The sequence below is a fragment of the Ascaphus truei genome, chromosome 2 (assembly GCF_040206685.1).
Source record: "Ascaphus truei isolate aAscTru1 chromosome 2, aAscTru1.hap1, whole genome shotgun sequence".
NCBI lineage: Eukaryota > Metazoa > Chordata > Amphibia > Anura > Ascaphidae > Ascaphus > Ascaphus truei.
In genome coordinates this window covers 410342941-410358082 of record NC_134484.1, presented here as the reverse complement: position 1 = coordinate 410358082, position 15142 = coordinate 410342941, and the positions used below count along the sequence as shown (strand labels likewise).

At 39.7% G+C, this 15142-nt stretch overlaps 1 protein-coding gene across 5 annotated transcripts in view; it reads right to left on the bottom strand.

Annotated features, from left to right (window-relative positions):
• Positions 1-15142, bottom strand: part of RUNDC3B (RUN domain containing 3B) — a 237229-nt gene that overhangs the window by 60134 nt on the left and 161953 nt on the right. For all 5 annotated transcript variants that reach the window (XM_075587444.1, XM_075587445.1, XM_075587448.1 and 2 more), the window contains 2 exons: positions 13749-13917; positions 12370-12527 (listed from right to left, as the gene is read on the bottom strand). In XM_075587444.1, coding sequence (XP_075443559.1) covers positions 12370-12527; positions 13749-13917 — 327 coding nt within the window. The remainder of the gene's footprint in view (positions 1-12369; positions 12528-13748; positions 13918-15142) is intronic.

Below are 15142 nucleotides of genomic sequence, written 5' to 3'. Positions count from 1 at the left end.
AAAAGAGGTCGGATATCATCATCAAGAATGCGGATAAAGGGGGAGCAGTGGTGATTATGCATACGGAAGCTTATCGTATAGAAGCCAAAGATCCACAAAACCTTAGTCTGCCCTCCGGGCAGACCTATTATTTCAAGTATTGGATCTTTGGGAGATGGTTTATCTAGGTACGTTGATTACTTTTTACAAACATTGGTCAAAACATTACCGGCCTATCTGAGGGATTCGGCAGATTTGCTTCAGGATATTAAAAAAAATCAAATGGTTAAATGGTTACATGTGGGTTACGCTCAATGTAACCTCTTTATACACTATAATTGATCACACCCTGGGCACGAGAGCAATCAGTCACTTTCTAAATCACTCCAATTTAAATTTGGCACAAAGCACGTTTCTATTGGATTCAGTTATTTTTCTATTACAGCACAATTATTTTATGTTTGACACTCAATTTTACTTACAGTCACAAGGCACAGCTATGGGCACATCATTCGCACCTTCATATGCAAACCTATTCATGGGATTTTGGGAGACCACTCACATCTTCGGTGACACTAACCCCTTTAGAGAAAATATTATTTTTTATCGTCGTTTTATTGATGACTTATTATTTATCTGGAACGGGGACACCGATACACTGCACAGCTTTTTTGAATATCTTGAGGCAAACATGTACAATCTGAAGTTTACACACTCGTACCACGATACACAGATTGATTACCTAGATCTTCATTTATATATAGATGTTGGTCAACAAATACAGACCAATATCTACAGAAAAGCAAACTCCAAAAACTCTCTGCTCAGATCAAACAGCGCCCATCCTAGATCACTAATCAAGGGCATACCGAAAGGACAATTCCTGAGGTTAAGGAGGTTATGTTCCACACAAGAGTCCTTTATGGAACAAGCAGAAGATCTTAAGAACAGGTTTAGAGAACGTGGTTATGGAAAGAGAGACATAGAAACTGCATTTAACTATGCCCTAGAAATGGACCGGGAACACCTTCTTAAAAAGAGGACTCCCAAAAAAACAGCTACAAAAAGTATGAACAGAATTGCAACAGATCAGTGTCCACTGTTCATAACCACGTTTTCTAAGCAATCTGAGCAAATTAGATTCATACTGCAGAAACATTGGGGAATCTTAAAGTTAGATACGGACTTAGATCAGTATACCAGATTTAATCCAAGAATGGTCTTCAGAAAGGCGAAGACCATTGGAAACTTTGTTTCTCCAAGTATGAATGGGTCTAAGAAAACTAGCAAAAAACAACTACCAAAGGGATTCTACAAGTGTGGACTATGTAATCTCTGCAGATATGCTGAACCAATTAAATCTCTTAAAGATGTACATACTGGTCATATATACCGTATCGAGTCATTTATGACATGTAACACAAATTATGTCATTTACTTGTTAAAATGTGCATGTGGGAGTGGCTATATTGGCAGGACAACAAGAGCACTCAAAATCAGAATTAATGAGCATATTCGTAGTATTAGGAACCGTGATGATCGCTTTCCCGTGGCGCGCCATTTAAATATATGTCCTGTGGGATCTATAAAAACATTTATATACAGCGCTATTGAAAACATCCCCATACACCCTAGGGGAGGCCACAGGGAGGCATCATTAAATTGTAGGGAGATATTCTGGATTTATGCCCTTGGGACGCTGGCACCCAGGGGCATGAACCAGTACTGGGATCTCAAACACTTCCTTAAATAAATGTACAAACATTGGTCAAGGTTTCCTAGACTTAGTGGATACTTTGGCTCTATATAACTACTAAAATCAACATCTGTGTCCATATGGACATATAAGTTTAAATTAATGTGTTTCAAAACTATTTTTTACATATACCACTGTTCATTGCACCTCAACATCCATTATGATATAGGTATATTCCAAATAAGCAATTGGTGGTATTAAACCTGACTTTGTCCTCACATTTGATTAATGTTTTTTGAGAAAGGACATAACATATATGGGGGTAATATGAGGATCCCCATACAATATAATGCATTGTGTTATAATAGGGACAGACATGTGTCTCTCCCATTAGAGTATAAATAAAACAAAACAAATCAAGGTTATCCAACAAATACACATAGACTGAATAATTGATTTCAAAAATACCCTTTATTTATAGTCACTTGAAATAAAACACATTCCAACATTGTTCCTTGAAATTCATGTATTGCCTCCATTTCAGTTTTTAGATTTGCTATTCAATGATCTATTGTTTTTAATATCTTTTTGTCAATGTTGTTATGTATATAGCCTAGTAACTATTGCTATGCTAATGTTAATGTTATTGTATTTTTTTCTCCTCCTCAACAGTCTTATTGTTGGTCCCTCCCCCCCCCCTCATTCTCCGTTCCTGCCCGCTCATCCGTTCATATACGGTTTCATGCACCTTAAGGGGAGGCCCTTTGTTGTTGTTAGGAATGAGTAATGGTAACTATGCAGCGTTGCTATGCATCATGGCGGAGAAGGTGCCGCGCCGGCGAGAGCAGCGCGTCATCATCCTCGCTCTGCAATACACCACTCACAAGGAGCCTTCCCATTGGTTGCTGACCTTGACCAATAAGGTTGTAGCTCGGCGGTTTTCACGCCAATACCACGCAGCGCGGTGACGCGGGCAGGCGGGGCTTGATCTATAAGACTGCAATGGGGGAGAGACGCAAATCAGCTCTTTGATAAAGGACATTTCACGTCCGAAACGCGTCAGAGTTTGTTAGCCCGATATCATGTACTAATAAAGTAATTTTTTAACCCACACCCTGCTGGTCCCCTCCTCCTATTTTGGCTGTGCACCGCTGCAATCCCAGGATTTTCCTTCTATTTTAAATAGATGAAATCATAACAGCATTAATTAATACTATCTTGGAATAATATCCACCTAATATAAGGAAAACAAAAATTGTACCATAGACACTAATGCAACAATGTAGCCCTTAGCATAAACAAATAGTTATACCTTTGCAGGGCAACAAAATGTAGCAAGAATAGTATCAACTGCAAAACTCTCAGTCTAGATACAAAAATGTTCAAAGAATCTCGACAAAAGTGATATTATTAAATCTAAACAATAGCTAGATACCAGTTGGGGCAATATAAGGGCAGCGCAAAACTAATCATAATAAAGTTATTAAATCCATATTCGTTCACCATAGAAAATATATAGCGAACAATATTATAAAGATATCTATAATAACAATCACATATACATTAGATAGTCTAATATATTGGTTTAAACAAAAGTGATAATCAATAACATATATAATTAGACTAGCATTGCAGATTAAAAGAGATCATCAGGCCCAAATCTAACTCCAGCAAAAAGATAGATGAACAAAAAACAGAAAAAATGTATATACGTATGGAAAGTGGGAAAAACCATCAGACCTCCTTGGTTCCCCATGAAGATATTATGTCCATTTATAGGAAATGCTTAATATCCCATTCTGTATTAATTCCCATAGGGGATAAGAGTATCCATTTGATGTATCCAATACATCTCCCGGCGGCTGAGAAGATTAAGTCTGTCTCCTTCCTGCACTGGAATAGGTACTGTATATGCTCAATACCTGTGAATTTAAATTGTGAAATATAACCTAAATGGCACTTATCAAAATGTTTGGATACTGAAAGTAAAGCATCTTTATTCTTGATGGATCTGATGTGTTCCATCATCCTCACATTGAGAGGTCTGATGGTCCTTCCCACATAGCCCCTCCCACAACCACATGTTAAATAATATACAACATAGTTTGTGTTACAATTAATAAAAGTAGAAATGTTGTGGTAAAGAGGAGATATTAGATCAGCCTGTAACCTGTCAGTTGTCCGGTTACGGAGCTTCCTATACACACCCTGACTGCAAAGTGCACGTTTCAGTTGCTCTATATAGCAGCAGACCGAAGAAACGTGTGAGTGTGTTACAGGCAACCTTGCATCACACACTTACATAGTTACATAGTAGGTGAGGTTGAAAAAAGACATACATCTATTAAGTTCAGCCTATGCTAAATTTAGAAGACAGATACTTATCCTATATTTGTATTTACAGATCCTGAGAAAGAAAACAAACTTGTGATTGTTATGGTTGTGTGTGTTGTATCAGATTTTAAAATGTATTTTTACATAATTTAAACCAGAGGGTCCTCTGGTGTTAAACCATGGTATCTTCAGCGCCTAGACGCCCCCTTTCCTGAGATCATTATCATGGAAGTTGCGGGTGCAAAACTGGCTGTTCAAATCTCACAGGAACCGTGACCAATAGAAGTCTGCATCCTCATTGGTTGCAGCTTCCTACTGGTCAACAGCAGCGGCCATGGTGGATTCTTCACAAAGGGCAACAGAACTGAAAAAGGCAATTAGATCAGAAACTAGGTGGGTCCTTGGTGCTCAAAATCGCACATTTCTGCACCAGAGGACACCCAGTTTCCAAGTTTAAATAATTTGTATGGATTGCTGCTTTAAAGGGGCAATCCCTCAAGTTATATTTGGGTGACTGATGCCTATTTTTATCCAAATCTGATACCTACTGTATATGTACAACAAAAGACAAAAATACCCAGTGCTACATCCAATGTGACAAAATACGTAGTTAAATACTTCAATGTTAATATTCTCTTGAGTAAGGGTCATTTAGTTAAACACTTTGGCCAAAGTGTTATAAGCCTGCAGCCACGTCACGGCATGACCAGTACCCAGGTCCTAACACTACTGTACCTGTGAAAATACTCAATTACCACTGCAGTGGAGGGAGAATGACCTTAGTGGGTCTGTCCTGCACAGGACATGAAAAAGCCTGCTACTTTAACAGTGGGGTGGGGTGAGCTTAAACCCTGGGAGGAGTATACTCGCCATATATTCTGGGATTTACTTACCCTGTAGAAAAGAATTAAAAGGAGTTAGAAGATAAGGAGATAGTATTTTAATGTAGTTTTTATAATAGAGGTTTGAGAAGCCATCTGGTCCATGATTGCAATTCTTTGATTATTGCCATTAGTTCTATATTTATCATTTTTGTATTTAATATTTTACTACCTTCACCCGAAGGTCCAAGCAGTCTACATGAGTTGAGAAAATGCTACATTTTATGGTCCTCATCATTAATTTGGCAAGCTTTGTTCTTAAGATTATAGAGATAAGAATAGAAATGATAAAATTATTTCGCTATCTGGTTGGCATCATATGATACCTCTCCATTTTTAGGTTTAATAGCATTCATTTGGGTCCTCATCCAAATCCCTCTTAATTTACTAGCCAGAATAAGGTCTGCTTTGTTCCCTTTATCATAGTATAACGGTTTTCTCCATAATAGCTTCTAATTGAAATAGCTTTGAATCTTCACGTACTTGTAGCAATGTTTTATACTGGGTTTTTTTAGGGAGACTTTGTTTTCTCTCTGGCATTAGAATTTACTCTTATAAGATCTTCTAATAGTTTATTTTAGGTGTCTTTGTGTGATGCTATTGAGATCAGCATACATCTAATGGTAGCTTTATAGGCTTCCCAAAAGATGGAGCTTGAGTCTACTGATCCTATATTTTGCGTAAAAAATTCTTCTATTAATTCTTTTATTCTTTTTTCTATTTCCGGGGAGTAGAGGGATTCATTTAGCCTCCCTTGACTGTCTTGGAAGGTTAAAAGGGATTCGGAGTAGTATCTCAACAGGTACATGGTCTTACCATATAATTGGGCCTCAACTCTCTAATCCCATTAGAGACCTGACATTGTCATAACATTGTTAAACACGCCTTTCACAGGTAACCAATGCGTTAACTGGGCAGGCACTGAACCAATTGCAGTATGGATATATATACACTGGTATTCCGAGCCCTAGGCTCATAAGACTCTCTTTGCCTTGAGAAAGTGTGCATACTGCGTTGAATGTATGTCGGCATGTTGGCACTTTACTTACATTTAGTGAGCGATTCTGAGGAGGTGGTCCGTGACATCACATATAGGGCATGACCGTCAGATGCTGACAATGCATCTGACTTTTGGATTTTCATTTAGCCTTTGTTTTAATCTTGCTCAGTGCCATTAATGTTTGAGGGGCATGTTTACCTATACCACATGACACAGATGGCATCTTATTATAGACATAATTGTCACTATAGTGTATAGTATTAATAGGCTGGGGCCATGGTGCCGCAGACCGTGCAGAGGCGTCCACACGATGAGCGATTAGATTGCCTTAAGGCAGTGATCGCGTCCATGCGGCGTGCGGGGAGGGGGTGCACGTTGCACAAGAAATCAGTTGAAACTGATTTCTTGGAGCGACAGGCCGGTCATGTGAGCGGTTCGCCCAATGAGGGCGAACCAGCTCTGTGATGCCCCTAGGAACGCTTCCACAACACCCCGTCCACCAACTCCTCCATTGTAATAATTCTCGACTCTCTTCTTCCCTGTTCACCTTCCTGGACCTAAGGGCATGTGCGACTCAGTATACCGCCATCTTCCATGTCCGCGGCTAGTAATAGACCTCTACGGAAAAAAGTGCGAGACCTCCTGAGCCATGTTTGTCTTGGTTTTAGGTCCCTTTGGAGGCGTATCTATTTCCTCTTTACTTTGACTTATAAATAAATTATTTTCCTATACTTGGAAATAGGATTCAGGTATTATATTTTGTATTTACTGGTGCGCTCTGAGGAGCTCCACTAGCAGACGTCCATCCTCCTCAGCGTCTCGCAAGAGCCGCTATAATTATTTTTTTTTAAATGTGGCCACCCACGAGATTGCACCTTTAAAGAGGCAATACAAGCGGGTGAATTTGTTTTTGCTTCCGGAGATACTTACCTCTGTAGGGAGTACCGGTAGCCGCTCAACTAGCAGGGTTCACGTAATGGCGGCTTCCGCACCCTACGGGCTAATAGGAAGCCATGACGTCATGAGGTTCAACTTCCTATTGGCCAGTCTGACGCGGGAGCTTTAAACTTTGAAAAGACACCGGCACCCCTTTTTGGAGGTATATCTGTATCTCAGGAAGCAAGGCGTCTCCGGGGCTGAAATTAATGAAGTTTCGGCTCCGGAGACTCCCTGCATCAAACCGATGTTAAAAAAATTATAATACAAACCGTGTATAAATTGCTCCTTTAAAAAGGCAGTCGTATGTTTCCCATCACTGAGACAAAGTAGAACCAAGGTTACCTTTCTACAGAATCTTTACTGTCAGAGGGGCCAGCAGCACATTGTAAAGCAATCTGTTGCTTGCCCCTCTGGCTGCAAAGGGATGAAGCTATGAAGCAAGAGCTTCTATTAACATTGGTGCCAGAATAACAGTCGGCACACTGGGAGTGTGAGTAGGGCTCATAAATCCAGTCTTGTCAATCAAAGATAAAAAGGAGCAGGAGGTTTTGGAAGCAGGTTATGATGATATATATTATCACGAAGCAGAAAAGTACTACTACTCCCACATAACGACAGCCGCCACAGTGGAATCGCACGAGATGTTCAGTCTTTAGTCAACCTCTGCAGCCAATTAAAATAAAAGCTATAAGACCACTACAATTGGAAGCATCTAGAAATTACATTTCTACTGCAGCAACAGCCTGACAGTGTTACCCTGTTATACTAATATTAGTAGTTTTATTGCTTAGTATGTGAAAAATACAAATGTATATGTACATCCAGCAAAAGAGGGGCCTGGGGTAAATCACAACTATGTATTAGAAAGCATATATTTTAACAATCAGAAGCAACACAGGGTGCCAACCTCATGGTGTAATTCATTTCAAGGAGCTATAATGTGCCTTACACCTTCGCATGGCTTAGTAAATATGGCCTCCTGTAGATGTACAGCTTAAACCGGTGCTGATGTTTACGGCACCGGTGTAAACTATGGTCATGTGACTGCCCCGGAGGATTAACGCTGTGTAAGGTCTCATCCAGAAACATAGATCCCTGCAGCGCGACTGAGACAGCAAGTCTTGCTCCATCTATATGTCTTCATCTTCATCAGTTGGGATTGGCAAAACAGAAGTGCAAGTTTGTAACGTTGGGACAACATGGGCAGTGAAAAAGTTGCAATGATATGAAACAAACTCAAATCACCAATTGGAAATACATATATCCCTTAAACAGCACTTTTGACTAAAACGTTATTATTTTTTTAAGTTGGTGGAAAGAATTGTGAAATTGGCCAATATTCACAATAAGAAAAGAGAAGAATGCATTTCTTTACTCTGTTAAAATAGCCTTTGCCCAAATGATCTATGAATTTCCTTAAATAAAAAATTAATCTTGGGAGTTTTTGTAAGGCAAACCAGTAAACCAGAACAAGTTTACACATATCTAGTAGGGATAGTAAGTAATAGGATTACTATATATTCAGTTCTATTTTAAGGTCATTCTTCCAATATAGGTAACATTTCTGTAGAATTTCTTGTACTTGAAAAGGGTTAATGCTGATAAGTATGCCCTTTTTCATTTCCAACACCTTTCCACGCCCATACAAATTGCCTCATTCGTACAATATAATTGCAGAGAACATGATTATACAGTGTTAGTCTTTACATAAGCAGCACAAGAGATTCAATTTGAACTCGGCAAAAACAATCCCCAGGTTCAACAAGCCTCTGGTTTACATTTGTGTTAACTGCTAGCACACAGCTGCAAAATTCCATTCCTTGCTAGACTGGATTCTCTCCTCAAATCCCAGCAGAATCCAATCCTCTGGCATCCTTCCTGAGATTTTCAGTGACCATGCAATAGTGTACTGTGTAAGGAAAATTAAACCGCCCCATTCAAGCCCTAAAGTTCTCCTCACTAGAACATTTAAAAACTTTAACCCACAACAGTTTCTGGATGACCTTACCAACTGCCCATGGCACAGAATCGATTTAATTCCCGACCCCGATTCTGCGCTCGACTATTTCCAATCCGAGTTCTTAAAACTCTGCGATACCCATGCTCCACTACGCAAAATAAGGGTACGGGGGGCCCACCTTCCATGGGTTACACCTGACCTTATAGCACTCTACCAGTTCAGGGATGCCTTGTGGAAAAGCTACAAAGTAACTGGCACAACTAAGGATCTCAATCACTACAGATGCATGCGGAACATGTGCACAAGGCAAACAAGGCAGGCAAAAGCACAATATTACTCTGACAATCTCCACCAAAATACATCAAACCCAGCTAACTTCTGGAAGGTTATCAACAATATATTCCAGCCTCCTAATCATCAACAACCAAGTAATATCACTAAGGGGGATATTACTCTGACAAACCCCACTGACATTGCAAATGCATTCAATGATTACTTTGTGGGGTGTGCCACTAACTTATTAGCGAAACGCAGCACAAACCCCAAACATGAATCTCATCCTGGGAGTATCCCTACAGTCCCACTCCCTGCCAACACTGCCCACAATTTTCAATTTAGCCCAGTATCTGAAGAGGAGATTACACAAGCGCTCCTCAAACTAAAACTAAGCAGCCAATGTGGACCCGACTTACTACAATCTAGGTTCCTACGACTTGGTGCCCCAGCCATTGCCAAACCAATTGCGTCCATAGTCAACTCTATCCTGTCTGCAGGCCATATCCCTAAGACCTGGAAAACTGCCAGAGTTGTCCCAATCTTCAAAAGTGGGGACAAAAACACTGTCTCAAACTACAGGCCAATCTCACTTCTCCCAATTCTATCCAAAGTCATGGAAACATGTGTCCACTCCCAATTAAGCGATTTCTACACCAAGACAAATTTCCCTAGCCAATTCCAGTCTGGGTTTCGTCCCAAACACTCCACTGTAACTACCCTGCTAAAAGTGTGCAATGAAATCCAGTGTGGAAAGGAACGGGGACAACTCACTGGTGCAGTATTCCAAGATTTTGCAAAGGCTTTTGACACAGTTGATCATGTTATCCTGCTTAACAAACTCCAGAGCTCTGGAATAGGGAAACATGCTTTAAACTGGTTTCAGTCCTGCCTATCAGGAAGATCCCAACATGTGTCCATCTCAGGCTCTAACTCCAACCCCCTGGATATCACCTGTGGTGTCCCGCAAGGCTCTGTTCTGGGGCCCCTACTCTTCTCAGTGTTCATCAATGATCTTCCTACAGCTTGTAAGGAAGCCTCAATACACATGTATGCAGATGACACAATCCTTTATGCACACAGCCATAGCCTTTCTGACCTTCAACACATACTTCAGTCTGACTTTTTGAGACTCGAAAACTGGATTTCCCAAAACAAACTGTTTTTAAACACTGACAAGACTGTAACAATGGTATTTGGGACCAAGACTAAATTTGTAAAGCTTCCAGTGACTGAGCTCCTGATTAGAACCAACGCCAACACCACCCTAACTCCTGTCACTAGTTTTAAATACCTGGGCTTATGGTTTGACTCCCACTTAACATTCGGGATGCACATTGATACCCTGACAACCAAGACCTATTCCAAACTAGGGGTACTTTACAGGAACAAATCCTCCCTAAGTCTCCTGGTCAGAAAGCGTATCGCACAGCAGATGCTAATGCCAATTATTGACTATGGAGACATAGTATATGGCTCGGCTCCTCAAACCCACCTTAGCAAACTTGACACCCTCTACAATTCAATTTGTCATTTTGTTCTCCAATGAAACTAAAACACACATCACTGCGAAATGCTCAAAGAACTAGATTGGTCAACACTAGAGTCTATTATGCAGAAAAAAACATTGATATGTTCTTTTATTTAGTTAGTTTATTCTAATTCAGCATGAAAAACCTGACCTTTTATTACAGCTCACTAAACTGGTTTGGATCCCAGTCAGTTCAGTTCCCTCATATAAAAGTAAGTCTTCTTCAGTTGTATAGTTACATTGTAGAGGAGGTTGAACAAAAAGCCAGGTCCATTAAGTTCAAACCACATTAAATTTAGTCAGCTGAAATGGTCTTCTTAATTCAAATATAAGATGAGTAACAAAAAACAACCCTAGTGAAACATGGCAATTATGTCTCATAAGGAGATAAATTGTATTCCTTCTCAACTCCACTAATGGCAATCAGATTTCTCTCTGGATCGACATCCTTCCTATGTTTAAATTATGTGTTTTATCCCTGTATACCATTTATTTCTAAAAAGCCGTCTTAAAGATATCTATTGCAATCAGTCTCCATTAGAAGTAGATTTCACATGTTCACTGCCCTTACTGTAAAGCAGCATTTCCTTTGCTACTTGTAAAATGTCCTTTCATTCAATCTCAAGGGATGGCCATGTGTCATTTGTACTGTCCTTCAGATGAAAAAGTATTGACCTTGAATGTATATGTAAATAGTTACCATATCACCTCATAGAATCCTCTTTTCTAATGTAAACAAACTTAATTTGGATAGCCTTTCCACATAAGTCCATTCCCTTTTTTAATTTGTCCGTCTCTGAACTTTTTCCACTTGTGTTTCCCAAAAACCTGTATTCTGTATTCAAGGTGTGGTCTTACTAAGGATTCAGGTGCCAAATGATGCTCGTCTATCCTTCCCTACGCCATTTTATGAATTGTAATATCCCATTAGCCTTTGTAGCTACTGTTTGACATTGAGCACTGTTGCTACGCCAATTCTAAATCCTTCTCCGTCATGTATCGACCTAATTTTGTCCCAATTCGTTTTAAATTATCTGCCAATTACGTGCCCAAGCTTCCAGTTTACCAAAGTCCTTTAGAGATGGAAGTTGTCATTGCTTGCCAACATTGATTGTCCTACCAATGATATAAAAATGGCTTCAGAAAGGAAGCCAAAGTTCAGAGGGCTCCTGAACTGGGTGGGATTCTACTTTAAAATCAAACTACTGAGTAAAACCAAGACACATTCATTACTTTTTGTATAAAGTGATGTAGTGCCATGTAGAATTGAAATGTATTAATGACAATCCAGTTTATTGATAAAGACCTACTGTATGATGCAACGTTAAGTTATTTATGGATCCAATGCCCTCAAATTGCCTGTGTTGGGCAACGTGAACATAATGTACACTTGGTGGGATATGTAATGCTACTCTCACTTTCAGTATCTATCGTTAACATCTTGTGGACCAAGCATTATTTCTGTGTAGTGCAACATACCGATTTCTTCTAAAATATTATAAACAAACATTACCAAAGATTTCAAAAGTTCCAATATAATGCAGTCTCGCATGGGAAGAACTACATTTTAATAAGCTACCATCCAGACCTGCCCCATATATATGACTGAACGACAAACCAAACATCACAATTATATTTATATATTCTTTTTTAACGCAATGCCGAATTAAAACAGTTGATGACAGTAGTTTTTTAACCATTTTAGTCACAGTTTTTTGTTCATTAAGACAACTGCACAATATATTCTTAGGATCAGATATTTTTTGTTATACTCACAGCTGGTCTTGCAGTTCTACTATGATGTACTCCAATTGTTTTTTTTCCATTTTATGATTTATCTCCGTATCTTCAATCCTCTGAAGTAGTCGTTTATTTTGAGACACAGATTCAGAGAGCTGAGCTTCCCGCAAACGAACCAGCTCCTCGACATAACCCTAGAAATGAAACACTTCTGGATATGAAGCCGTGTTACATGACTTTAACAAATACAATCATTGCTGAAGGGGTATACGTGGCATCGCTCTGGACTAAAAGGATTACGCAGAAATGCTGGCCCAAAAACTATTCTGTATTACCACAACCTGTTAAAGATAGTTGCTAAGTTTAAATTCTTGGTGAGCCACACAATTTATCTTTGATAGAAGGCTCATCTCATGGTCTGTAAAAGAACTGAACTTGCAGCTCTCCACGTGAATGATGAATTCTCATATACTAATTAATGCACATTACATGTGAATTAAATATTACTTGGTTAGTCTTATCTAAAGGTTACGGCCTACTGAGGAATGTTATGCTGGCTACATTGTTATCTTAATAAATGCCATCTAGTGCGACACATTTAGTGCACATTCTGTGTAACAGGATTTGTTTCTTATTTTAACAACCCAGAAAAAGTTAAAATTATTATCCAATGGATACAGGTAGACAAGTTTAAATAATTTTCACTTTTCCATATTGTTTATACAGCACTCCATTTGGTCCTTTATTTTACGTTCATACACAGGAACCTCATAAGAACATTTTCAGGGAGGATTACAACATTAAAGCACAAAAATAAGAACCTCTGTCAAAAATCCAGTCTTCATTTGCAGGTTCTATGTAATATAGTGGTATTTCAAGCTTGTCACACGTTACTACATTCTTTAGTTAAAAGCGTTATGATTTTTGCATGATAAACGATTCAGAGGCAGGTTTACAACACTGCGCTTAAGTGTCAAGACACCTAACAGCTAGTTCGAATGAATGGTACTTGCCTCCGTAGTGGGTGACGGTAGCCACCCCACGGTTCACATAATGGACGATTTTCAAAGCTCCCAGGCCTTGCAGGCCAATAGGAAGCCATGACATCACCTCGTGCAGCTTTCAATTGGCTTATGTGACGCGGAAGCTTCAAACTGCAGGCGACACCAGCACACCCATCGAAGGTAAGAACCTCCGGAAGGAGGGGTCCACGGAGGTGAAATTAATGGTGTTTAGGACTAGAGACCCCCGGCTTCAATCCTGTATTATTATTTTTTTTTAAGACTATGCCTCAAAGTATTAATAGTTTAACTTTCTTCTGTTTTCCTTTTTTGATTAACCTAATGGTCACGCAACATACTGCTGTGCACCAAAGGTATCAATATCCCAAACAACCACTCTACCTGCTCAATTACCTTTTGTTCCAAAGCTAGCCGATACTTCTGCTCCACTCTCTTGCACTTGTTGTACCAGCTGTTTTCATCCATGATGAAAGGAGGGCCGATATTTTCTGGAGTACTGCTTTCACTGCCACTGCTACCTAGTGTCCGGAGCTCTTCTTCATCACTGCTGATGCTATCCGAGCTAAAACGGAATATCAGATCGAGACTACTTTAATAATAAGAAATTAAATACAATTAAATACAATTATTAGATTTTATATACATACACACGTTCATTTAACGTCTATACAAATCCATTTATTTGCAAATGTTCTCATGATCTACAGAAGAACTTGAATGGAATCTTTCAAGGTCTGTCTTGTTTTTATTATATTGCAGTGGAGATTAGATTTTGTTCTACACGTTTTTCTACAAACATTTACAGCTTTTTTTAATTTAATTAGCAAAATAACTGAAAGCAATACACATGTAACACCTCTACCCCCGGCCAACAGAAAAGGGGCCACACCAATAGGTTTCGGTGTACTTGTGTTGGTGTAGGTGATGCTCAGCGGTTACCTTATTACTCAGGGTGCTGGACTTCGTTTCGGGCCGGTATGGTGAGCAATATTAGAACAGGGCGCCAGGAACTTGTTTGATTTATTTGAACAAGGCAAAGCAATCCGTAGCATATTGTTACATCATAGACATATGTGAACATACCTCCACACCATACGCAATCTGAGCAGGGGACATCTCTTTTTCAAGCCTTCCACCTTACTACTGGGAACAGAACTGGGGTCTTCCCTAAGAACTTTCCCAGCATCACCTATAGTTTCCCCTTGATGAGAACCTGTAACAGACTCTGATGTGGTAGGGACCAGTTCCAAAGAATATATCTATATATTCTTATATATATCTATATCTTACTCTGGGATACTTCCCTGCCTTAGAAAACAAGTAAGATGGGACTTACCCTGAACTACTGAACTGTTAGCCCTTGAGATCTCACTTGCGTGGGTTCACTAAGATCTGAGGATGGGATGTTCCATCCCCAACTTATATACCCCAAGTGACATCACCATCCTTAGCCCTTTAACTGGGCAGAATAAAAGAAAGCTCAGCCTTTGCTGCACCACCCTCCATCAGGTGACCCTTCCAGAACATTATGGATACAGGGAGCGGCCAAGCACCTGTCTATGTGACTTGCAACATTAAACTAGCAACATTATACTAGGGGCCAGTACAAATATTTAACCCCTTAACTCCCTGTAGGAGCCAGGAACCCACTAAAATAACTTGGCATATCCCCAAGGGTGCTACACACCTTAGGCAGAGTCCCCGCTACGGCATGCACGCCACACACCACAGCCTTCTGTAGGGCAGGCCCAGTGGCTCTGTTTGTGGACACGCACACTGGCAGGGAA